Below are 24673 nucleotides of genomic sequence, written 5' to 3'. Positions count from 1 at the left end.
GGCAGATGTTTTACGTCAGCCGGGGGTGTGTCACTCCAATTTAACGTCAGCTCCGATTAATGTGGCTAAGCAGCAAAAGTAAAGACAGTAAGCAGTAACATTAAGGTTGAAGAGAGTTATATAATTTCAACCCCACCTTTCGGGGGCTTTTGCTAATCACCTTTTCAGGCTGTTATCAATTTACCTCTGAAATAAAGACGACAGTTTTCACAGATGTGTTGATTTATTAAATGTTCATTTCAATGTACAGATGCAAACAAACTTTAAAATTTATTAAATCAATGGCCATTGGCCCAGGAAACTCATAAGGACTGAACAAATTAATAATGATTAATAGGCTAATTAATAATTGATAACATTAACACATTAATAACAAGAACAAAGTTATAACCGCTCATCTCCGTGGAAAATCTTACAGGTACTGTCCATGGTGCTGAATCTGCCTCAGCAGGTACTGTCCGTGGTGCTGACTCCGCTGCGGCATTTTATTATAGAAAGTAGAGCTCCATAAAATTCACGGAGGATCTTGTTTAGCTCTTCTTTCCTTACAGGTGAGAAATCAGCTGCTTGCCCGGTGTTTGTCAGGTAGTCTTGTAGACATTTGACGGCCCAAGACGTTGACCGGGCCGTACCGGCTTCATTTCCTGACCTCTCCAGCTGATCCAGCTCTTCACTCGTCACTCTCACGTATCTCTCCTTTTTCTCTTCTGTCTTGTCTTCCTCGTTCAAGCATTCATCCAAACTTAGGTCACCAAATAAATCAAAACTGACAACAAAACGGTTCATTATGCAGACTAACAAAGCTGATGGCGGCTTTTGCTGTGGGTTTCGGCGAAACGTTTAGTGTTGCCATGGAAACCACACAGACTCGGGCAATAAGATATAGGCAGAGTAGCCTAATTGTTTCAGTGATTGATTCAATATTTTTAATTTGAGCACGGTTAACCGTACTGTCATGCTCATTTGAGCACATTCTAAACGTCTGATTGATCAATCAGATTGCTCGGTCGGATCTACGTGTTGTATAATTTTTAAAATGTCACGTACCCCTTGGAGTTCCTTCAAGTACCCCCAGGGGTACGCGTACCCCCACTTGAGAAACACTGAGCTACACTGTCACGAGCTAGCTAGAAATGACTCTGCCGTGAGTGACCGCGTGCGTTGCGTTCTGGTTCTGACTCGTTCGTTCTAGCTTGGCTTTAAGAGCTCTCAGATGTAACAAACCAACCACGCAACCAGGCTACGTAGCCTGCAAGGTTTTGATACGGTGATCATGAATCATTTTTGACTGCATCTATTATTTAGGTAAGACAGAAAGGAAGTCACAAATATTAACGGTAAATGGTGAAATTATTTATTTTTTCCAGCAAGGGCCCAGGGGGCCCCCCAGGTCAGGCAAAGGGGCCCATGGGTCATAAAACCCATGGGCCTATGGCAAATTACGCTACAGGCGGATGACAAAAACTAACTAAAAAACTTTTACACAAGCCTCTGATGAATTGATAAGGAAAAGCCCAAAACTCACTCCACTTAGACTAAGACTAGAAAGTCAGAAATTCTCTTCAAAATCTCATTTATTTTCTTGTAGTCTGTTTATTGCCCGAGTGTAAAAGAAAAACAAACAGAGGCTAATCTAAGATAATCCTTAAGAAATTACTTTTGAAAGCCAAGACAAAACAATGTGAGTAATTTTTTTTTGAGACTTAAACATAATGTTTCGTGTTGCAGGACAACTCAAAAACAGCAGTGTGATCAGAGTCCTTAATGGTTTCTTGTGATCATCACTCGGTGAAGAGGAGGTGAGGGATCAGCCCAGTCCCTGTGTGTTTGACATCTTGAGGTAGATCCAGGACAGAGGACCCAGCGCTGGCTCACACGTCTCTCCAAAATCACATGAACCCCTTCATTAATGTTATGCGTGCTTGTTTCACACAGATATAAAATCTTCAAACAGTAGAAACTTCCTCTTGTACATCAGAATATAATTTTTTTTATTGATTAAAAGACAATAAAACTACTACAGTACTGGCAACACACCAAAGCGTGTGTACTGGGTTGGATTAACTGGGTTTCTATCTGTCCTCCACAGCTGCTTGTATGACAGGCTTCTCTTATGATGGAGTAAATTTCTAGAGCCACCTGAGGGCAGCAGAGCCGGTATGCTGCTCTGTGGTTTGATGGAAGTGATGCACATTTCCAAAGAGCTCTGCACAACATGGACACACCTTATAAAACCTGCTGGCCCCTACAGAAGTACAGAGACGTGCACTCCAAACTCGTTGACCAGTTTATACAGGGACCAGGGAGGAACTGCCTGTGTCCTCTCCTGTACACTCAAACAGTCAGTCAGTCAATTTTTAAAAGTGTCTGAAGCATTGTGTTGTTATCTCCAATAGAAAAAGGTAGATGGCAGCTATTAACACTTTGCAGCAGAACAGAATCATTGCTGTAATTTGTTGGCTATTAAATCTGATTGTGTGTGTGTGTGTGTGTGTGTGTGTGTGTGTTTTAAGAAAACTCCAGTTTCCACAGTTCTCACAAAATCGAAAGAAGTGATCTGATTAGTCAAAATTATTATGAGGAGGTGTGAGTTTATAGCACCCAAACTGGAGTTGTGTTTATCTTATTGTCTCAATGCAATAATGCAAAAACCATGCCTGCTGCCACAAAACAGGGAATTCCATAAACATTCTCCTACAGGAGGTAGCCTGCTGTTATCACAGAGCCTATTTTCACAGCAGCCTTGTTTGGGCACAGTACCCCCTGTAAGCTCATCATGCCAGAGGGCAGGTCCAGATGATGACTTGGCAGTCATCTGCTTGCCCCAGATCTGGCCGAGGGACATCCGCCCCCGAAGCCCCACGCCCGTCGGAGAGTGTGAGATTAACCTCGGAGCGGCAGCAGGTAGTCAGTTCAGCCCGGGCCGCCTTCCGCCCGCAGCTTTGAGTAAAAGGCAGAGCTTCAAATGTGTCGCTGCAACCTCCTTAGTAGGTGAGTACAACCAGAAATACAGGCTGAACAGAGACGCTTATCTTGAATTATTTTTCCATTGAAGTGACAGTGCACAGTGATATGGAGGATGTCTGTGACTAAAATTAGAATGTGGGCATTGCAGGAAATAAAGACATAAAAAAGATAAATAAATAAAACTCATGATGGGGTTAAAAGCTGCTCTGTCCCCAAACAGACGGAGGCAGTTGAAGGCATATTAATACAGGTGATTGTTTTCTCTGTTTTTTTCCTGCCAAACTTTGCTCTTATCGTTGCTTTCGCAAAAACGCCTCGCCGCCCTGTCTGTGCCAAATGCGTCTGAGAGGAGGGGTGGGGCCGCGGAGGCTCCCCGCTGGCCCGCATCGATACCACCAATATGCACATTTATGTGTGCGTGTGTGTGTGTGTGTGTGTGTGTGTGTGTGTGTGTGTGTGTGTGTGTGTGTGTGTGTGTGTGTGTGTGTGTGTGTGTTCTCTCTTCTCCCTTTCTCTCATCTACTTTATTGGCATCCACCAATTATGAGATGTTGTTGTCAAAGTGTTTGGTGGGGATAGGCCGGTTTGGCTCACCCCCCATATTCAAACCTGCCCTCTCTTGCCTCCTTGTCTGCCTGTTGGAAACACAGCACCACAATAGCACAACCCTTGTGTATCCATAAGGGTTGAGGCTGGTTATATTATGATTGACTTAGACTAGTTATCACCAAAAACTTGATCTGAGACTCTACAGCTCCTGCTGCTTTTTCTCCTCTCTGCTCTGCTGAAGAACTCTGTGTTTCCTGCAGGTAACACAGTGAGTTGGTGTATGATGGAGACAAAGTAAGTCTCCCTAAATCCAACCAACAAATCATTTGTATTTTAACAGCACCTCAGAGCCTCATCAGCAGGTCTGCAATATATGGTAGTTCACATTTTAGAGGGTTAGAAGAAGCCATCCATAGGCTCCTTGCACCACAAAGAGAAAGCAACACCAATGGATATTTAAACTTGGACACATTTGTCCAAACTTACCATTTAAGTGCAGCCTGTGATTTATGCACAGCTGAATGATTTCACTACCTGATCTTTTTTATGTGACACAACACTGTGTAAATACAAATGCACAACTTTGTGTTCCTAGATTCCTCAGATGACATGGAAAACCATTGCCACCCATTGCAAAAGGTGCTCTATAAGAAAAGCGTGCCCATGCCAGACAATGCACTCCAGGTACGGGGCTATGACTTCAACAATGGGGTGGATCACCGAGCCCTGCTACAGTCCTACACCAGCATGGGCTTCCAGGCTACCAACGTGGGTTTGGCTATCGAGCAGATCAACTGCATGGTGAGATGGATGGCGAACAGGGAAAGTTGGGGGACACACCATGTTTCAAGTTTGTTTTCCCTGCAGATGCTGCAGACAGCTTGGGGTCACATTTCATCTAGCAGGCACAGTAGGCCGAATGACTCTGCTATTGAATCATATTTCAGTGCATGAATTCGTCATGACAGCTTGCTCATATTCTGTAGATAAAGGTTGCCCAGCTTTCAATATCTCTATCAGTGAGTTGGTTAGTATGGTCTTGTAACATCTTTCTTTGCCATTCCTCCACTTGCACAGATAGAGAAGCGTCTGGAGCCAGTGAGTGACAGTGATCAGGAAGCACCTTCCACCTGCCCCTGCCGCAAAGGCTGCACCATCTACTTGGGTTACACCTCCAACATGATCAGCTGTGGAGTCAGGGAGAGTATCCGCTACCTAGCAGAGCACAGCATGGTATATATCTCAGCCCTCTGTGTGTAGAGGAGGAATAGATTCCAGTTGGAAAATACACTGAAACGATCTGCGATAACTGGAGACTGGTTATATTTCAAAGGCAGCATCGCTCCTGGATTAACCTGTGTGATGTGAGGATAAATCTGGACTCAGTAAATGCTTCAGCAGATTTAAAAATGTGAAGTTTTAAAGCGATGTGGAAGTTTAGTAAAACATTTGGCTGTATATGTTCTTGAGCTGAGTGTAAGTCTATATTGTGACGCTCACTGGGAGCTCCTCTGTAGAGCACAGATCTTCTGTTGTCTCACCTCCTCATTCATGCGTGTCAGGCTCACAAAACGACTCTTGAAAACATAGTTTTAAGTAAAATATGAACAAGTTACAAACATGACTCAATCAAGCCATGGTCAATTTTTTATTAAACGCTGACTGCTGAATTTTCATAATAGAGCTGTTTGAATGAGAAAGTAGATCCCATGATCCAGTCTAGATGGTAACCCTAGATTCAGAAAACTCTTGCAGATGTTGGTTTAGGGTTAAGGTTACGGTTAGATTTGCTTACCATGATATCATCACATTTTGCATATGTTTAGCTCCGAGGTGTGTGGTCATAAATATCGTTTTACTCTGCATAGAAGTCCATTTCATTCTCTAATATCATTGCAATCTCTTTCCTTTCCCTGTGAAGGTGGATGTCCTGGTGACCACAGCAGGAGGTATAGAGGAGGATTTTATCAAGTGTTTGGCACCTGTCTACATGGGAGACTTTGCCCTGCCTGGCAAAGACCTGTTTGAAAAGGGCCACAACAGGTCAGGCCTCCACATTAACACTGATCAGCATGTTAGTCCCTTCAGATCTGAGCAAAAGCCTCTAGACTCAACTGACAATGAAAGAAAAAGTGCAATAATTTATCAATGAGTTAGGCCGATCCTGAGAACCATGTGGACTTAACTTATTTTTTAAAAGTTAATTTAATTTTACTTTAATTTTTATATAAGTTGAGTCAAAATTTTCCTCACTTACATCAATCATCTGCAATTTTACATAGGAAAATATATTTCAAATGTCTTCAAGGATGAGAAACTATAGTGAGCCATACTTTGATTACTTGTTTTTATGAATTCTAACTAAGGTATTATATAAGTAGTATATACAGCATCAAAAGAACGCAGAGCACACACCTAAAACAAAGTGCAGGTCAATGGCCAAAACTACATGCCAAGTAACACTGAGCACCATGCACTTGTTTCTCTCAACAGGCTTTTTTTTATTTTTTTATTTATTTATTTTTTTTTCCACATCCACACCAGGATGTGATGCTGATGCTGGCCCAATATGTAAACACTGCCATTTCATTTTTTTTTTTTTTTTTTAAACAGCATTCCCTTGTCTTGTGTATCATCCTGGGTGTAGGATAGGGAACCTTCTGATGCCCAATGACAACTACATTTTGTTTGAGGAGTGGGTGTTGCCCATCTTTAAGCAGATGCTGGTGGAGCAGGAGACTGAGGTCAGTCAACCTTGAATGCCTGTCTACCTGTACTCAAGTCTTACAGGTGCTGCTAGTGCAAACAGAAATCATGCTGAATTCAATTAAAGGAATACTCCAACATTTTGGGCATAATACACTTTTTCTGACATACCCAGACTTTTCAAATACATGTAAAAATACATAATACCTTGCGTAAACCAGACAGCTTTAGAGTTGCTGTAAGGTTTATTTTTTCACTTTGATGGAACTAGGCTAATGACTCCCATACATTTCAAGTATTTAGCTAACAAGAAATGCTACCTATAGGAACTGAACCACTGGATGTACAGAGGCTAAATGGTATTGAACATCTTGTCTGGTTAAGTTGGAAAAAAGATATTTGCCTAAAACGTTGGAGTATCTCTTTACCACGCCAATGGTAGAGCTAATACCTCTGGTCTAGAATCTGTTTTGTTCTGTTTTGGGCAGTTTTGTTGTTATTTTATACAAGTTATATAAGTACTGTATATAAGTTATGTTACACCTGCTGCCTGCCCACTTTTGACTGAAAGGCCTGAGGAGTTAATCCATTAAGAAGTTATGTTCCCTTGTGTGATATGCCACGGGCATCACCATGCCCCGTTTTGGACAAGTTCTAAAGTTATCTACTTGTTGCTTGGCTCATGACCAACTTTCCCAACAAATTCAGTTTAAATTCAGTCATCTGTTTGGAAGTTATGCCACTGTGTGATGAACGGATGCACACCGATTCATACCCTCCCGCCCTCAAATTTTATGAAGTGACAAAAAAGAAATACTTTTAAATTAAATCAAATACCAAAAACCAAACAACTAAACAAAAAACTCAGCAGGCCCTGTGAATCTTAAATTATATCTCAACTAGCTTTGCATACCTTAATAAACGGGCCATTATTAACATTACCAATTACATAACAGTAAGGGGCAGACAAAAATAAGAATTATATTCTTCTCTCTCCTCCTTTCTAATCATGAAAAGCATCAATCTGAAATATGTGATGTGAAGTTTTTTGTACCAATTTCAATACTGTGCATTTTCATTAACGGAATAAATAACAATGAAATGAAATGAAATAGAGCATGTACATGCATGTCGTCGTCGTCGTCTGCCACTTATCTGGGGCCGGGTCACGGGGGCAGCAGTCTAAGCAGAGACGCCCAGACTTCCCTCTACCCAGACACTTCCGCCAGCTCCTCGGGAGGGACACCAAGGCGTTCCCAGGCCAGCCGAGAGACATAGTCCTGGATCTTCCCCGGGGCCTTCTCCCGGTGGGGCATGCCTGGAACACCTCCCCCGGGAGGCGTCCAGGGGGCATCTGGAACAGATGCCTGAGCCACCTCAACTGGTTCCTCTCGATGCGGAGGAGCAGCGGCTCTACTCCGAGTTCCTCCCAGGTGACTGAACTCCTCACCCTATCTCTAAGGGAGCGCCCGGCCACCCTGTGAAGGAAACTCGTTTCGGCCGCTTGTATCCACGATCTTGTCCTTTCGGTCATTACCCAAAGCTCATAACCATAGGTGTGGGTAGGAACGTAGATCGACTGGTAAATCGAGAGCTTTGCCTTTTGGCTGCGAACCGCCCCAGTGCCTGCTGAAGGTCCCGCTTCGAAGGAGCCAACAGGACAACATCATCCGCGAAAAGCAGTGATGAAATCCTGTGACTCCCAAAAAGGACTCCCTCCGGCCCCCGGCTGCACCTAGAAATTCTGTCCATAAAGATTATGAACAGAACCGGTGATAAAGGGCAGCACTGTTGGAGTCCAACATGCACCGGGAACAGGTCTGACTTATTGCTGGCAATGCGAACCAAGCTCCTGCTCCGGTCATACAGGGACCGAACAGCCCTTAGCAAAGGGCCTTGGACCCCATACTCCTGGAGCACTCCCCACAGGGTACCACGGGGGACACGGTCGAATTCCTTCTCCAGATCCACAAAGCACATGTGGACTGGTTGGGCAAACTCCCATGAACCCTTGAGCACCCTCCAGAGGGTATAGAGCTGGTCCAGTGTTCCACGGCCGGGACGAAAACCGCATTGTTCCTCCTGGATCCGAGGTTTGACTATTGGCTGGATCCTCCTCTCCAGTACCCTGCCGTAGACCTTCCCAGGTAGGCTGAGAAGTGTGATCCCCCTGTAGTTGGAACACACCCTCTGGTCCCCCTTTTTTTTTTTTTTTTTTTTTTTTTTTTTTTTTATTCATATTTTAGAGACATACAAGGCATGGTCCCCCTTTTTAAAAAGAGGGACCACCACCCCAGTCTGCCACTCCAGAGGTACTGTCCCCAACCACCACGCGATGTTGCAGAGGCATGTCAGCCAAGACAGCCCTACAACATCCAGAGACTTGAGATACTCAGGGCGGATCTCATCCACCCCCGCTGCCCTGCCACTGAGGAGCTTACGAACCACCCCAGTGACCTCGGCTTGGGTGATGGACGATTCCACCTCTGGGTCCTCAGCCTCTGCTTCCTCAACGGAAGACGTGACGGTGGGATTGAGGAGATCCTCAAAGTATTCCTTCCACCGCCCGACAATATCCCCAGTCGAGGTCAACAGCTCACCACCTGCACTGTAAACAGTGTCGGCAGTGTGCTGCTTCCTCCTCCTGAGGTGCCGGACAGTTTGCCAGAATTTCTTCAAGGCTGACCGATAGTCCTCTTCCATGGCCTCCCCAAACTCCTCCCAGCTCCGAGTTTTTGCCTCCACCACTGCCCGAGCCATGGCACTTCTGGCCTGCTGGTACCCGTCAGCTGCCTCAGGAGTCACACAGGCCAACATGGACCTGTAGGACTCCTTCTTCAGCTTGACAACATCCCTTACTTCCGGTGTCCACCACCGGGTTCTGGGATTGCCGCCATGATAGGCACCACAGACCTTGCGGCCACAGCTCCGAACAGCTGCGTCGACAATGGAGGCCGAGAACATTGTCCATTCGGACTTAATGTCCCCAGCCTCCCCCGGGAGCTGGGATTTACTCTCCCGGAGGTGGGAGTTGAAGACCTCCCCAATGGAGGGTTTGGCCAGATGTTCCCAACAGACCCTCACAATTGGGCCTGCCAGGTCTGTCAAGCTTCCCCCTCCGTCAGCGGATCCAACTCACCACCAGGTGGTGATCAGTTGACAGCTCAGCCCCTCTCTTCACCCGAGTGTCCAAGACATACGGCAGGAGATCGGATGCTCTGCGGCGACACGGACACCACGTTGCAGCTGCATCTTGTTTTTGTCCTCCTAAGTGTTTTATGTGGGGTCATCGTTTTTTATTGTGTACATGATCCATGCTGCGCTTCTCCTATGTCTACACTGCTGTGGGAATGACTGATCTGAAAGCTGCTAACAGGACGCCACCTAAGACTGGGACGCTAGCTGCCAGGTCAATATGCTAGCACGCCTCCAACTGCAATTGGGCCTTCTTATCTGAGAACGCTAAGCTGAACTGAGTCATGAGGACCCTTCTTTCGCTGCTGCTACTCTTTTTGGTGGTTGGCGAACTCTTGAGCAAGAGTTTGCATCCACCGCTTCCACCCTCCGTGGATAATGGACTATTCCGAGTATACTCGAGAGAGTCTCTGCTCGCTCTCCGGGATAAAGGGGCCATACCGCCGGATCGCCTACCGGAGGAGGTCAGGAGGAGACCAGCGACCAATGGACCACACCGGCGCAAGAGGGGCAGGCGTGGAGGCGTTAGACAGCGGCTACGGCGAAGGGGTAACAAACCACCTCTCCCCTCCATTATTCTGAGTAACGTGCGCTCATTGTGCAGTAAAATGGATGAGCTAAGGCTAAATACACGGCATTATCATGAGTACAGAGAGTCGTGTCTCATGGTTTTGACTGAATCTTGGCTCCGCAAGGACATTCCTGACTCTTTGATCCAGATTGAAGGCTTCTCTTGTGTGCGGGCGGACAGGGAATCCTCCACTGGGAAATCCAGAGGTGGGGGAATATGTGTATACGTAAGAGACAAGTGGTGCAAACAACTAACTGTTAAGGATACTTTCTGTGACCCTGACCTCGAAATGATCTGCATTTCTATGCGCCCCTTTTATTTACCTAGAGAGTTTGGGAATGTCATCATTTGTGCAGCATATGTCCCCCCCAGTGCAAGCGCCACCAGAGCTGCCTGTCGCGTAGCTGATTGTGTGCAAAGCCAACTCATGTGCACCCCGGGGGCCCCCATTTTTATTCTTGGTGACTTTAACCACTGTCGTTTTGAGTCTGCCCTACCTGGTTTTTACCAGTATGTTAAATGTGGTACTCGTAAAAACAATGTTCTGGATAAATGCTATGGGAATATCTCTGACGCTTACAAAGCTATGGCTCTCCCGTCTCTCTCTACCTCCGACCACCTGACTGTCCACTTGATGCCGACATACAAAACGGTGCTTAAGTCCAGTAAGCCCCTGTATAAGACGGTGTTGCAGTGGTCAGACGAAAGTGTAGAGACCCTGAGAGGCTGCTTTTCTTGCACGGACTGGAGTATATTCCACAACCTGGAGCTTAATGAGGCCACAGAGACTATTACTGATTACATCAATTTCTGTGTTAATAATGTTGTCCCAAAAAAGGAAGTTGTTATCTTCCCGAATAATAAACCTTACATCACCAAGGAGGTAAAAGCGTGTATTAACAGCAAGAAGCTGGCTCTCAAAAATAAGGATCGGGTGGGAGCGGCAGCCGCACAAAAAGATCTCAACCGGTTGCTGAAAAAGGCCAAAGAAAAGCATCGGGATGCAATAGAACAACGCTTCAACTCTATGGACAACAAATCTCTGTGGGACTCTATGAAAAAAATAACCAATATGACCTCTTGTAAAAAACAGCTAGTCACTTTAAATGATCTTGACAGGGCTAATGAACTTAACGACTTCTTTTTAAGATTTGATTCACAGAGTGAGGCAACAGGGGTGGCAGATGTTTTTGATTGTCTTAGCGATTCCTCTGACTGTGTGTTAATTGACCCTCTTCTGGTCCAGTCAACTTTTAGTAAAGTGAAAAATAAGAAATCTATGGGTCCAGATGGGTTGCCTGCCTTTCTGTTGAAACATTGTTCTTCCGAATTAACTGAGGCTTGGCTCCCTATCTTTCAAAGGTCCATTGATAGTCATACCGTTCCAGCGCTTTGGAAAAAATCTATAATTATCCCTGTACCCAAAGTTTCACGCCCTGTTGGAAACAAAGATTTCCGTCCTGTTTCGTTGACTTGTGCTGTCGTGAAGTGTTTTGAAAAATTAATTGTCAGTATGATCAAGCCGTCTATCTCTTCTTGCCTTGACCTCCTACAGTTTGCATATAAGAAGGGGCGCAGCACAGAGGATGCTGTTATTTATGTGTCTCATCTAATAAGCAAGCATCTTGAAGATTCTAGAGCTTATGCGAGAGTTTGGTTTGCTGATTTTAGTTCTGCGTTTGACACCGTCTGTCCGAACTTGCTCGTAAAGAAGTTAATTGACATGCAAGTCAATCCTTCACTTATTAAGTGGTTTTATTCACTTCTAACTGGGAGGTCACAACAAGTCAATGTGAATGGCACTCTCTCAATGGTCAAATACTGTAACACTGGGGTTCCTCAAGGAGCAGTTAGCTCGCCTCTCTTATTCACACTGTATACTAATGAATGTATAAGTAGTCAGCCTAACAACTTTATCATAAAATTTTCGGATGACACCATTATTTTAAGTCTGTTACGTGCTGATGACTGCCCCTCTGGTTACTTTAGAGAGATTGACTCTTTCCATGTCTGGTGTGAAAGGAATCATCTCATTCTCAACTCCAACAAAACCAAAGAGATGGTGTTTGATCCACGGAATGTGACAGTCCACGTCCCTGTTGTTATTGATAACAGTGTAATTGAACAGGTTGACTCCTATAAGTATCTTGGAATCCATCTTGATAACTTACTTAAATGGAATGTGCAGGTAGATGAACTGTGTGCGAAATTGGCTCAAAGACTGCACTTCCTCCGGAGATTGAGATTGTTTGGAGTGAGTACTGAAATCATGACCACTTTCTTTAATGCTGTACTGGTTAGCTTAATTAGATACGGGATGGCATCCTGGTTCGGCCCCCTCACTGTCCAGTGCAAAGCTAAGCTCGAAAAGCAGGTGAAAGTTGCCCTGAAAGTCATTGGTAAAAAAGACTATGGGCTCTAGTTTCCCGGCGCAGCGCGGGGTGGCGCAGTGAGGCGAACCCCGCGCAGAGCTAGTTTCAACCGGCGAAACGGGAGAGGCGGACAGTGTCCAAGTTTCGCAGTCCGATGTGCGCCGAGATGGGAGTGGCGGCGCAGCGGGGGGAGGTGCCGACAGATTCCGCTTGGCGCAGTGACAGTTTCGTGCCAAAAGGCTTTGCCGAGGTGCGCCAAAAGCTCGCCATCTGAAACCACGTCTACTTTCAGCGCAAGGCGGAGCGGGGCTGGTGCAGTGGAAGTTTGGCTGACTGGCGCACATTACCAAAACCTCACAATCAGCATAAACGGTGCCAATCTCCTTTGATCTGACATCAGCTGTGACGGGACAGTTGATATGGAGATATATGTATGTGCTGATTGTGATCGTAGCATTGAATAGTGTTTTTTGTCAGTATTTATTGCATTGTTCATGTGCCTGACATTCCGGAAGCCCGCCTGTGAGGTTTTGGTGACATGTCCGCACTGCTCGCCGGTCTCCGCTCCGCGCGGGTCTCCTGGGCTCCGCTCCGCCTGTGGCAGTAGACCTCCATGTCAGTTGTGTAAACTTTCATTACGCCTTCGCGCAGCGCATTTTAAAGGCGAGGACAGGGGCTCATTTGATTGGTTAAATGTGAATCGGCTGTGTCAAACCCACTCCACGCCTTCTTTCCTCCCTTGCGCCAGTAGGAGGGACGGCGGAGTACTTGCGCCACCGAGAACGGTGTGCCAAACTTGGAAAATCCGCCTGGCCACACCCAGTTGGCGAAGCGCATCTGCGCTACGCCCCCGCCTCGCCAGGTCTGCGAAACTAGAGCCCTATGTGTCTCTTAACCTGATCTTTGAGAACATTGTGGTAAATCAGGCAAAAAAAATTCTGCAGGACCCTTCTCATATTTTGTACCCTGAATATGAAGTACTTCCTTCAGGGAGACGTTATAGAGCAAGTAGATATAAATACAATCGATATAAGCTCTCCTTCCTCCCTATTTCCATAGCACTATTGAATAAATTACCAGCTATAAGTTAGGTGCTATTTCTTCCTTCTTTTGTCCCCATCTGGTGGGCAATTTTTTATTGTGAGGACTTTTGACTATGTTGTATGCTGTCATGGGTTTCATGGTTATAATCGTATTTATTTTAATGTATCTCAGGCTCAACCAGTGTATTTGCAGTGCTAAGGACTCATGCACTTTTTAAGCACAAGTGGGGCGATGCAATATAATGACTGGTGCGAAGTCAGGCACGGACCTGTTATGTCTTGTGTTTTTTTTTTTTTTTTTCTGTACTTTTAATTGTTGTTTTGAGTGTGATGTACTGTACTCTCAGCTGAGGTACTGGAGTCCACGACAAATTTCCCCTGGGGACAATAAAGTAATTTCTGATTCTGATTTCTGATTCTTCTGACATCAAAGTCGATCATCGACCTCTGGCCTAGGGTGTCCTGGTGCCACATGCACTTATGGACACCCCTATGCTTGAACATGGTGTTCGTTATGGACAGACTGTGACTAGCACAGAAGTCCAATAACAAGACACCACTTCAGATCGGGGAGGCCGTTCCTCCCAATCACCCCTCTCCAGGTGTCACTGTCGCTGCCCACATGGGTGTTGAAGTCCCCGAGTAGAACAATGGAGTCCCCAGTCGGAGCACTATCCAGTACCCCTCCCAGAGACTCCAAGAAGGCCAGGTACTCTACACTGCCATTTGGCCCGTAGGCAGAAACAACAGTGAGAGTCCTCTCCCCAACCCGAAGGCGCAGAGAGGCAACCCTCTCGTTCACCGGGGTAAACCCCAACACATGGCGGCTAAGCTGGGGGGCTATGAGTAAGCCCACACCTGCCCGCCACCTCTCACTGAGGGCAGCTCCAGCGTAGTGGAGGGTCCAGCCCCTCTCGAGGAGCTGGGTTCCAGAGCCCAAGCTGTGCGTGGAGGTGAGCCCGACTATTTCTAGTCAGTACCTCTCAACCTACCGCACAAGCTCAGGCTCCTTCCCCCCCAGCGAGGTGACATTCCATGTCCCCACCGCCAGCCGCTGTGTCCGGAGATCGGGTCGCCGAGGCCCCCGCCTTCGACTGCCACCCAATCCACACGGCACCAACCCCTTACGGCTACCCTTGTGGGTGGTGAGCCCACAGAGGGTTGGACCCACGTCACCAGTTCGGGCCCCGTGGGCAAAGGACCAGCCACCAGGCGCTCGCTCACGAGCCCCAACCCCAGGCCTGGCTCCTGGTTGGGACCACGGCTCCGCCGTACGGGCGACGTTGCTGTCCTCGTTGGTTTCCTCTTCATAAAGGGGTTTGAACTGCTCTTAGTCTGGCCTATCACCTAGGACCTGTTTGCCATGGGAGACCCTAACAGGGGCTAAGTTGCCCCTGGCAACATAGCTCCTAGGATCATGTGGGCACACAAACCCCTCCACCACGATAAGGTGGCAGTTCAAGGAGGGGTACATGGATGTGTATCTTGGATAATAAAGGTATATGACATTTACTGTATGTTACAAAGGTTTCCTAACTGAGACTGGAGTTTATCTGGGTCAGTGTAAACAGGAACTGGTTAGATGGCCCAGCTCCTAATATTGATGTGTATGTCCCTCCAGAGGGCACAACTACAAGCATCAAACATTTTATCACATTATTTAAACAATAATCAATCAAGAGGCTTATTGTTTCAGTGCATACCATTTCCATCTCTTCTTCTTATTCATGCCGTAAAAATGCCCTGATTGTGCCTCATGCGTCACAGCTTACCTGATGTTTTTTATTTTTTCTATCTCCTCTCAGGGGGTCCGTTGGACCCCATCAAAGATTATCCATCGCCTGGGCAAAGAGATCAATGACCCTGAATCTGTCTACTACTGGGCCTACAAGGTGAGCCCTATGAGAAAAAATAAATAAAACTACAACTGAACAACAGAGCAAGTCAATCAATTCCTTTTCTTCTTTAAATAATTTCTCATTCTTTAACTCGCCTCTTCCAGCTTCCAGGCTTTGCTGATTCAGCATCCAGTAGGTGCAGCGATAGTGTGTTTGTGTATGAACCTGTGTCGGTGGCTGGGCTGCTGTTCACCTATGACCTCTGGTCTGTTTCAGAACAATATCCCAGTGTTTTGCCCGGCCCTGACGGACGGTGCTTTCGGAGACGTGCTGCACGAATATTCGGCCCAGATCCCGGGGTTCGTTGTGGACATAGCGGAGGGTAAAAGAAAACTGACAGGCACCAAACTAGATCACCCCAAATGTGTTTGCCTTATTATTTGCTCACAGCACAGATGTGTTTCCCTCCAGATATTTTGAGGTTGAACAACATTACAGTGGCTTCCAACCTGACAGGGATGATCATCCTAGGAGGAGGTGTAGCCAAGCACCACATTGCCAACTCCAATTTCTTGGTAACCAGCTCCAATTTTAAAAGTTGTTTTGCTCTGTGTTAGAGCTGAACGATATGGACAAAATTTCATATCAAATATCTTGGTAGTGATACGATATACGATATAACTGTGTAGCAACAGTGAATATTAAACATTAATCAGAAAATAAACTCAAATAAAACTTTCAGCTGCAACAACATGATAACACTAACTGGATGTAGAAAATGCAATTACTGCACAAAATGAAAAACAGACCAATCAGTGTCTTAGGCTAACCCTAACCCTAAATTTATTCTGGTCCATATTGATACCAATGACTTTGTTATTGTTGCATTGCTGCCCACACACACACACACACACACACACACACACACACACACACACACACACACACACACACACACACAGTTTGCACAGTTTAATGTTTCAATGCACTATTTCCACTGGCTTACAGAAAAACGGAGCCAGCTACTCGGTGTATGTGAACACGGGTCAGGAGTTTGATGGCTCTGATTCGGGAGCCAGACCTGATGAGGCAGTGTCCTGGGGCAAGATCAGCACAGCGGCTAAGCCTGTGAAGGTAGCACTTCCACAATAACAACCACTGCCACACAAAGTCAAGCTTTTAGCTTTTTTTTTTTTTTTTTTGCATGGGTGAAAAACTGGCAGGCTGTCTTTTCAAGTAGGTGTAAGTGCTGAAAACACCCCCAAACCACACACACACACACACACACACACACACACACACACACACACACACAAACAATGTTAACTTTGTGCAAATGAGCAGTTTTCATGAAGCAAGAACAAACAGATTTCCTCTCTCACCCGGCTTTAGCCTACACCTGTGAACGTTTTAATTATTTTTTTTTTTTTAAAGAAAGTTGAATACATTGATTCTTGCTCGCCGAGTTTGTAATATAATGCATGTCAACCTTTTTTCCTCAGGTGTTTGCAGATGCCTCTATTGTCTTCCCTCTGCTGGTAGCTGAGAGCTTTGCGCTCCACGCCGACAGGCTGATTGCCAGAAAGAAAGCCACTCAATGAAAGCCTTCTCAAACCCTCAGTTAGAAACAACCAACTTTGTTTTGCTTTTTGGTTCTTCTTTAGTGCTTTTTTTTTACTGTCTTGCAAACATAAGACACTGATGTTGGCAGTTTACCAAAGACTGTGTGTGTTTGAAGATTTTTTTTACACAGTGGGGGTTTTGAAGATATTATAGTTATTGTAGCTATTGCACTAAAGAAATAAGATGTTACAATAAACCAGCATTGAGTGGGCAGCTACAGCATAATGTACCTCCTGCTGGGTATTGTGTGTGTGTGTGTGTGTGTGTGTGTGTGTGTGTGTGTGTGTGTGTGTGTGTGTGTGTGTGCATGAAACAAAAAGAGAGAGAGAGAGAGAGCGCGTTTGTGAGAGAGAGATTATGGGGATAATTTGAAGTAAAGGTGTTGTAGTTGAAGGCTTTTGGGATTGCAGTTTAGTCTCTTGCCATATCTGACTTGCACTTTTTTTTTATATTATAGATGTCTTGTTTGTTTTTTTGATATGATGCTTGATCCTATTTTATGTTGGGCGCTATTTTTTGATGCAATATTTGGCAATGTCATTTTTGTGTTGAGTTTGGACTGTTTTCAAAATGAAGGACCTCTGAAAATTTTAGGTACAGAAACAAGATTCAGTATTGAATTAAAGAACTTTAAAGAAAAATGACAAGGGCCAAAGGTGTTTCTGTTCACACAACATGGTAAAACTAAATATTAAAATATGTTCTATCAGGTTGTTCATTTTTTCCCTACCTGAAAAGCCCTCAACACATCTACATAAAGAGAATCTTACACTATAAAGTCTTTAATTTGTAAAAGCCTAACTGGAATTTTTCACTCCACTGTTTTCCTCCTCACTCAATCTGATTTTCTCCTTGTCCTCCTCTCTGTTCTTAGTTTATCTCACTTCATCTCTTTCCATTAATTGTAGGATATATACAGTTAGGTCCATAAGTATTTGGACAGTGACATAATATTTATAATTTTGCCCTTGCACACCACAGTGGTGTGTAATCAAGACGTGGCTAAAGTGCAGGCTTTCAGCTTTAATTTAAGGGCTTGAACAAAAATAACCATTAAGTTATTATCATTTAGTTATTACAGCCAGTTTTAAAGGCCTACATTGTCACCCCATTTTCAGAGGCTCAAACATATTTGGAAAAACCATACATAAAACACATAACTATAAAGATAAGTATTATATTCAAACAAACAAAAAGTAGTACCAAACAGAAAAAGACAGCATGAAAAGGAGAAGAAATAATAAGAAAAAAAAAAGTAATAAAAAAAAATTTAAATAAATTTCCATTTGTGAATGGGGAATTTTAAATCAATGAGAAAAAATGCTTTATCGTCCCTGTTACTGCAAGCATAACAACACATCGCTTATTCCCCTTTAAAGAGTTCACCGAACAGACCGACAGTTTTATAATTTTTCAAGTGTTAAGTTATAAGTTAAATATTCTATGAATTCTTCAAATTCACGTAGAAAAAAAAGGAAATTGGGGGTAAGCTTGGTAATTAAACATTTATTCGTATATGAAATTCACCAAACAGAATCAATAAGTTAAGTAAGTCAATAACTGACTATACAAAATTGTAAAATAAAAGGTAAAATAATTGGTAAAACAAAAAGTAAAATAAATGCGTTAACATTTGAACTATTTACCAACGGCACGAAGCGGACAGGATGACGACGTCTCTCTGCGCCGGAAGGCTTAGTTTGATTTAGTTGTAGTCAAGTTGTAGTCCGCCAGTTGTCGTCCAGACGTCAGTTGGTGTGTTTGTGTGTTTTTTGCCTTGCCTTGGCTGTGCCATTGTTTTTTTTTTTAACGGGAGAAATGGTCAGTAGTTACGCTGACTGGGTGGCTAGCTAGCGCTGTCAAGGTTTTCGGGTGTAAAATAGCAAAGTAAGACGCTGGCTAGCTTGTTGCTATAACTGTGTTGCTGTTTATCTTCCTTTGTGCATGAGACGTTTAGCCGGATACTGAATGAGCCGTTAGACAAAACCCAGCGCTACACGACCGGGACGGTAATGTGTGGTGAGTAATAATCAGGTAATAATTAGCGAAGCAGTGTTTCACATATAAAGCAAAGTAGACACGACTGCTAACGTGACCCTGGCGACCGAGTTTGTCTGTTGCCATGGCATTTTCAACCGCAGTTCTGTTGATTCTGTTAGTTTAATGTACTGAAAGACACAGCCGTAATGAATTATCGTTAATGTTGTGTTTTGAATGGCTGAAGCGGTGGTTTGGTGCTGAGAGGACTGAGAGAAGGTGATGTCTGAGCAGCAGGGCGTCGTGAGAGAGCAGGAGGCAGGGGCGGACGGAGACAGGACAGGCGGAGAGACGGGCAGACCCCCTGTGGAGCCGGGGAAGCCTCACCCCTGTGCTGCCAACAGCCCAGACCTGCACAGGTGAAGCTCTCTGTCTCTGCCTCATCATCCTCACTCAGGGGTGCACAGGCCTGAGCTGCTCTGTGTCTTTTCCCAGTAGGGCTGGGACAACATGCTTACCTCCAGACTCAATACTGTCACAATATTTTGGTGCTGATTCTACTCTACTACAAGTATAGCCATTCGATATTACGATTTATTGCGATTTTTCCAAAAAAAAAAAAAAAAAAAAATTATCAGCTCGTTTGTGGTTGTAAAGTTTCATGAGTTGTGCTTATCCCACAGGTCACATTATACAATGATGTCAAGTTTCAAAAAGTTGTCTCACTACAATGAAATGGCTACTGTAGGGACTAACATCATTGCACATGAATAATATTGGGCTCATTGAATCCACATGAGTTTCAGCTTTTCAGTCAAACCCAGTTTGTCAATCCCAGTTTGCATACCATGCAGGTATGCAAAATCCTGCATGGTTGTGCCCCAGGCTGCATGGGATTAGAATAAGGTGGGCATGTCTGTGAAGGAGAGACCCGTGGGTGTCCACAGAACCCACTTTCATTCAGATATCTTGAGGTCAGAGGTCAAGGAACCTCTTTGAAATGGCCATGCCAGATTTCCCTCACCAAAATTTTGCCTTTGGAGCACTAATTAGTCCCCTTGCCAACAACCTAACATGACATGCTGAGTTTGAATAGATAAAACAATTCAGTAATGAAAAAATCATTTTAAAAATTCATAAAAAAGTCTTGTGATACTTAATTGAATTGATTTTTTCCCACCCTTATTTTCTAGTGAGTCTCATTTGTCCTTACCTTAATAATTTCTCCAGTCCAGTGCCAGGTGGGTGCCCTTCCTCAGCAGGAGGTAGCCCTTCTCCCTCGGCTGAGGGCAGTGGCTTATTGTCGTTGCCATGGGAGATGGTGACCCACATTGCCTCGCACCTCCCTGCTCAGTGTGTCATCACTGTGCTGCCAAAGGTTAGTGTAAAAATATTTTCAGTCTTTTTTGCCCATCACTAACATCAAATTCTCTGATATGTCTTGTTCTTCCTTTTTTTTTTTTTTTTAAATGAAATAGTATATTTTATGAAATTATTAGGGTATTTTCACTGTTCTGTGAAAACCCGGTTGGTCATCATATCCACATCAATAATGATTGTTTATCAACAATTTTTTGTGTGAAAATACTTTATGACTAGTAGTCATCCCTACTTCACAATATTTATATTGAGGGATTTGGTTAAAGATATTGTGATATTTGATTTTGTCCATATTGCCCCGCCCAGACAGCTAAAGCAGCAAATGACTGTCCTAAATCCATTACCAGGGCCTGTCATTACAAAAAGTGGTCTCATTTTACCCTTGTTTTGTAAATCCAGTATGTTCCCTATAATCAGCCCCTCACCCCCACCCCCTTCTCATTTCAGGTGTGCCATGCACTGGGTAACGTGGGCAAGGACAGCACAGCTTGGCAGCTTCGGGCACGCAGGCTGACAGGTTCCCGATCGGGCTTCCCTGTGGGGCCAAGGGAGGACTTTGACTGGGCTAATGCGTGCCTGGAGATGGAGCAGCTGATAACCTGCTGGGCAAGCCAAGCAGGTCTTGTGGCCAGGCAGTTGCAAGAGGATGAGAGTGGAAGGTTGGCAGAAGAGCAGCAACAAAGGGCAGAGCAGGATGGGCAAGCAGCTGCTGAGGGACCAGAAGATGGTGGAGAGGGTGTTGAAGAGGGAGTGGGTGTGGCAGGGCAGGAAGTAGCTTTTGGTGCAAATGAAGTGATGGAGGTGGCGTTGGAGGGTGTGGATGGTGACATGCAGTTGAATGTAGGTGGCGATCCATTGATGGGATTTAGGGAGGAGGTGGAAGAGAGGCTTGAGGAGGCTGCAGCAGCTATGATGGAAGAAAGGGACCAGAGAGCGGTGCTTGATGCTGCGCAGGGGAGAGAAGTTGATGGAGCTGACCACCAAGAGGATTTGGCAGACCGGGAGCATCTTGGTGATGGAGGACAGGTTGAGGTGGGGCGAAGTCAACCCCCGAGAACTCCAAGCCCGCCCCCAGCGCTAGAGTGTATCTCCCTGGCATCAGGCCACATTGCCCAGGTCAACTCAGTCCTCCTGGTGGGCGATGAGGGAAAGGTTTGTGCCACAGGCTCCAGGGACTGGAACGTTAAACTGTGGGACCTGCAGGAAGGCTCCAGTGGCACGCTGCTGCACACATTGGGTGGGCAGGGCCAGTTCAGCACCCATAGGGGCTGGGTGTGGTGTTTGGCATCTCGAGGCCCTCTGCTCGCCTCGGGGGGCTTCGACAGCACAGTGAGGCTGTGGGACCTGGAGGCAGGTGGGGCAGAAAGGGGGCTGATCAGGGCCAGGGCAGCCGTCCTCTGCCTGTCCTGTCAGACAGACGTGCTGCTGGCCGGTACTTTCGACAAGAGGGTCAGCATGTATGACATCAGAGGTGAGGGTTTACTTATGCCCCTGTTTTTGACATGCCCATTCCCATTTCAAGAATGTATAATGTGCTAATTTGATTAATTGAATGATAGAAAGGTGACATTTCTGATTATGAGTTCTTCCAAACTTGAAAATATTTTTTTTTCAGATCATTGCAATCAGAGACTTTTTTTTTTTTTTTTTTTTTTTTTTTAACATCACATTAGTCTCTGAGGTTTATTGTCATGAAATGTCACCCACAGCACCTGAGCCCTTGGTGAAGAGCCTTCGTCTCCATGGCAACGCCGTAATGTGCCTGGCTGCAGATGACAAGTACATCATCTCTGGGAGTAAAGACTGCACTGTGGCCCTGTATGACCGCAGGGCAGGCAAACCCCTGAAGAAACTACGGGTAGACACACACACACACACACACACACACACACAAACACACACTCACTCTGACACACATATGATATCTTATTTTGTATGTTTGTGTAAACAGATGTTCATATACACCTAGTTTGACCTCCTTCATTCTTTGATTTCTAGCGGAGCTCTTACCTGCTGTCAATGAGCTACAGTGGCAGTGAGATCTGGGCAGGTGACAACAGGGGCATGCTGCACACCTTCTCCATGCAGGCGGGGGTCTTACAGCCCCTGTCCCAGTTTGATGTGGGCCACACCTCTCTGGTCACTGGCATCCACAGGTCTCCTGGCAGCCTCTACACCTGCTCATCTGATCGTACTGTTAAGGTAGGGAGCAGTGGGCTCTTTACTCCTGAAACATTTGTGAGTAATTATCTAGCTCTGTCTTTGCAGCTGTAATATCACTGTGTTCATTTGTTCACAACCCTCTTTGATGTTGTTCTTTGTTGTTCGTCTGTCGTTCAGGTACATATCCCTTGTGCACCTCCAAGGACGCTATGCACACTACATCACCAAGCTGGAGTCAATGGGGTTAGTGTCATGCTTTGTATCACATTGCACTAACATCTAGAAGTTCAAATTGTTTCCTATTTGAGGATGATTTCAGTTTTTTAAAAAATAAATATTTAACTCATGTTTTAATAAATGTATTTTACTTAAGCCAACATGTCACTTAAGAGCAAATTACTTTATACTGGGAAGGTATGGTAAGATGAAATTGTTTTCATTGTGTCTGACTCTCTTTCTTGGATCTGTGTTACTGTAACATCCCATTTTATTTCATAAATACAAGCAAAACGTCAGTGTAAAACATGCCTAATTCCTAAGGTTTAAAAAGATAGGACCCGTCAATTAGTCGACACATCCCTCCTCCCCACTCATACTCTTTGTCTTCATTTGTCAGTTGAGTGTGCAGGCTGGAGTGCTGGCAGTGGCATCAGGGGAGATGTGTGTGGAGGTGTGGCGGCCCCGAAAATGAATGACTGACGACATCAGACATCCCTTATTTAAGTGCGAATACTTTACCGCAGCAGATGGGAGCAAGACTTGAGACTCAGTCGTTCATCAGTGTGGAGTATGGAACATTATCTTATAGACCTTTGAACTCCTAGTTTGGATTCTTACCTATATAGAGGTTTTTACCTCTTCATCTGAGTGTAATACATCCACCAAGTTTGGTTCTTCAAATGCTCCCCTGCTGCAAGAACGAGAGCTTCACTGGGAGTGTACTGCTGCAGGGTGAACTAAGTACATACAGACGGGAAAACAACATGAGTTTGAGTGGTGACACAATGCTGAAAAATTGTTTTCAAGGATGCACAAAACATGTTTGTTTTGGTTTCACTTTGAGAAGTCTTTTCAGCTCACTGCTTTTCTATATTGGCAATATATAATATATAATAATAATAATTGCGCTGTGGCACTGCCACTGTGTCAGTACACAGTAGCACTCTGGTCACATATTCAGCCTATTCAGGCTGTTATTTTCTGGTCTGTATCAGTCTCATTCGTTTTAGAGCAGTACACACCCAGTGAAGCTCTTGTTCTCATGACAGGGAAGGAGTTAATGAACCGAACTTAGTGGATGTATTGCACTTACGTGGACCAACACCGCTATATGTGTGAGAATCCAAACTGTCACTTTAATTTCCCGAGGGAGCTGAATTGCATTTTGACTCTGTGCTTATTTGGTGAAAAGCATAAGGGGACAGCCCATATGCATACGGGGAGTGGGCTGGTTTACGTGTGGGCCAGTGGGCCAAGTCAGAAAGATTAAAAAAAAAAAAAATCCCTTGCTCTCTGGCTTTCCTGGCTGGTTAGAGAGAGGAAGCTGCAGTTTATGAACACAACAAATTACCATGGAATGGAAAGACACTAAAAATGCAAGGGTGGTGCTGAAAAATGAAAAGACAAAAAGTCCCTTGAGGCTCATATAGCCAAATGCCAATAATTAATTGCACTTACAAACACTAATGCAAAAAGAGTCAGTTGTGCTAACTTCACATAATGTTGCTGGTGAGATTTGATCCAGATGTTACTTTTATCACCCTGTCAGGAAAATGCCTATTTCATTTTAAAGAAATGTGTTTTCATTGATGTCTGTGCTATGCACTTATTTTTGGTTGCTGTTCTGTTATGAAACAGCAGTCCAAGCTTTGGAAGAAAACATTTTTGAAGAAGTTTTTTCTGTTATGATTCTGTTTGTTTGTTTGTTTTATTTTGTTTTAGATTAAGACTATAAAGTACAGAGAGTGAAAATAGACTGTGATGGAAATGCTGAATTTGTCCTTACAGGGACTCTAATCATGAGCATTTGAATCAGCATGCACTCAAAGCTTTACATGTTTGCCAGATGACTGAATCCATTTAAAAAAAAAAAAAAAAAAAAAAAAAAAAGACGTACCAAAAGCATTCCAGGTGGTTAGTCCATAGACAACAGAGTTCTTGTTCATAAAAATGACTTGTACAGTGACAGTGTAAATGCAGAAAAGCTAAGTTAGCCATGGTGTTTGTGACACACTGATTGTATTTTTGAACCTATTTATTTGAACACACTCAAAACTGTTCATGAGTATG

General features: G+C 44.6%; 2 protein-coding genes across 3 annotated transcripts; both read left to right on the top strand.

The window, feature by feature from the left end:
* The first annotated feature begins 2934 nt into the window (after positions 1-2934).
* Positions 2935-16871, top strand: LOC115364500 (deoxyhypusine synthase-like). The gene is made up of 10 exons (XM_030059098.1): positions 2935-2991; positions 4112-4317; positions 4594-4749; positions 5438-5559; positions 6164-6260; positions 15209-15295; positions 15518-15623; positions 15713-15816; positions 16250-16375; positions 16744-16871. Exons 2-10 carry the CDS (start codon positions 4126-4128, stop codon positions 16840-16842), a joined length of 1089 nt encoding a protein of 362 aa, XP_029914958.1. The 5' UTR covers positions 2935-2991; positions 4112-4125; the 3' UTR covers positions 16843-16871.
* A 1715-nt stretch (positions 16872-18586) lies between these two features.
* fbxw9 (F-box and WD repeat domain containing 9) lies at positions 18587-24496 on the top strand. Of its 2 annotated transcripts, none has more exons than XM_030058039.1 (8): positions 18587-18883; positions 19089-19260; positions 20072-20219; positions 20669-21692; positions 21931-22079; positions 22220-22423; positions 22562-22627; positions 23001-24496. In XM_030058039.1, exons 2-8 carry the CDS (start codon positions 19124-19126, stop codon positions 23073-23075), a joined length of 1803 nt encoding a protein of 600 aa, XP_029913899.1. In that variant the 5' UTR covers positions 18587-18883; positions 19089-19123; the 3' UTR covers positions 23076-24496. The 2 variants fall into 2 exon arrangements, with proteins under 2 accessions (XP_029913899.1, XP_029913900.1); XM_030058040.1 differs by having other exon boundaries at positions 18587-18898.
* Positions 24497-24673: the final 177 nt, after the last annotated feature.

The sequence above is a fragment of the Myripristis murdjan genome, chromosome 8 (genome assembly GCF_902150065.1).
Source record: "Myripristis murdjan chromosome 8, fMyrMur1.1, whole genome shotgun sequence".
In the NCBI taxonomy this organism is placed as follows: Eukaryota; Metazoa; Chordata; class Actinopteri; order Holocentriformes; family Holocentridae; genus Myripristis; species Myripristis murdjan.
Note: the sequence above shows the minus strand (reverse complement) of the source record. Positions and strands in the feature narration are given on the sequence as shown.

Coding starts and splice junctions, on each gene's coding strand:
- LOC115364500 (XM_030059098.1), top strand. CDS start 4,126: ATGGAAAACCATTGCCACCCATTGCAAAAGGTGCTCTATAAGAAAAGC. Junction 5,560..6,163: donor TTTGAAAAGGGCCACAACAG/GTCAGGCCTCCA, acceptor TCCTGGGTGTAG/GATAGGGAACCTTCTGATGC. Junction 15,817..16,249: donor TTGCCAACTCCAATTTCTTG/GTAACCAGCTCC, acceptor ACTGGCTTACAG/AAAAACGGAGCCAGCTACTC.
- fbxw9 (XM_030058039.1), top strand. CDS start 19,124: ATGTCTGAGCAGCAGGGCGTCGTGAGAGAGCAGGAGGCAGGGGCGGAC. Junction 22,080..22,219: donor AACCCCTGAAGAAACTACGG/GTAGACACACAC, acceptor TTTGATTTCTAG/CGGAGCTCTTACCTGCTGTC. Junction 22,424..22,561: donor CATCTGATCGTACTGTTAAG/GTAGGGAGCAGT, acceptor TCTGTCGTTCAG/GTACATATCCCTTGTGCACC.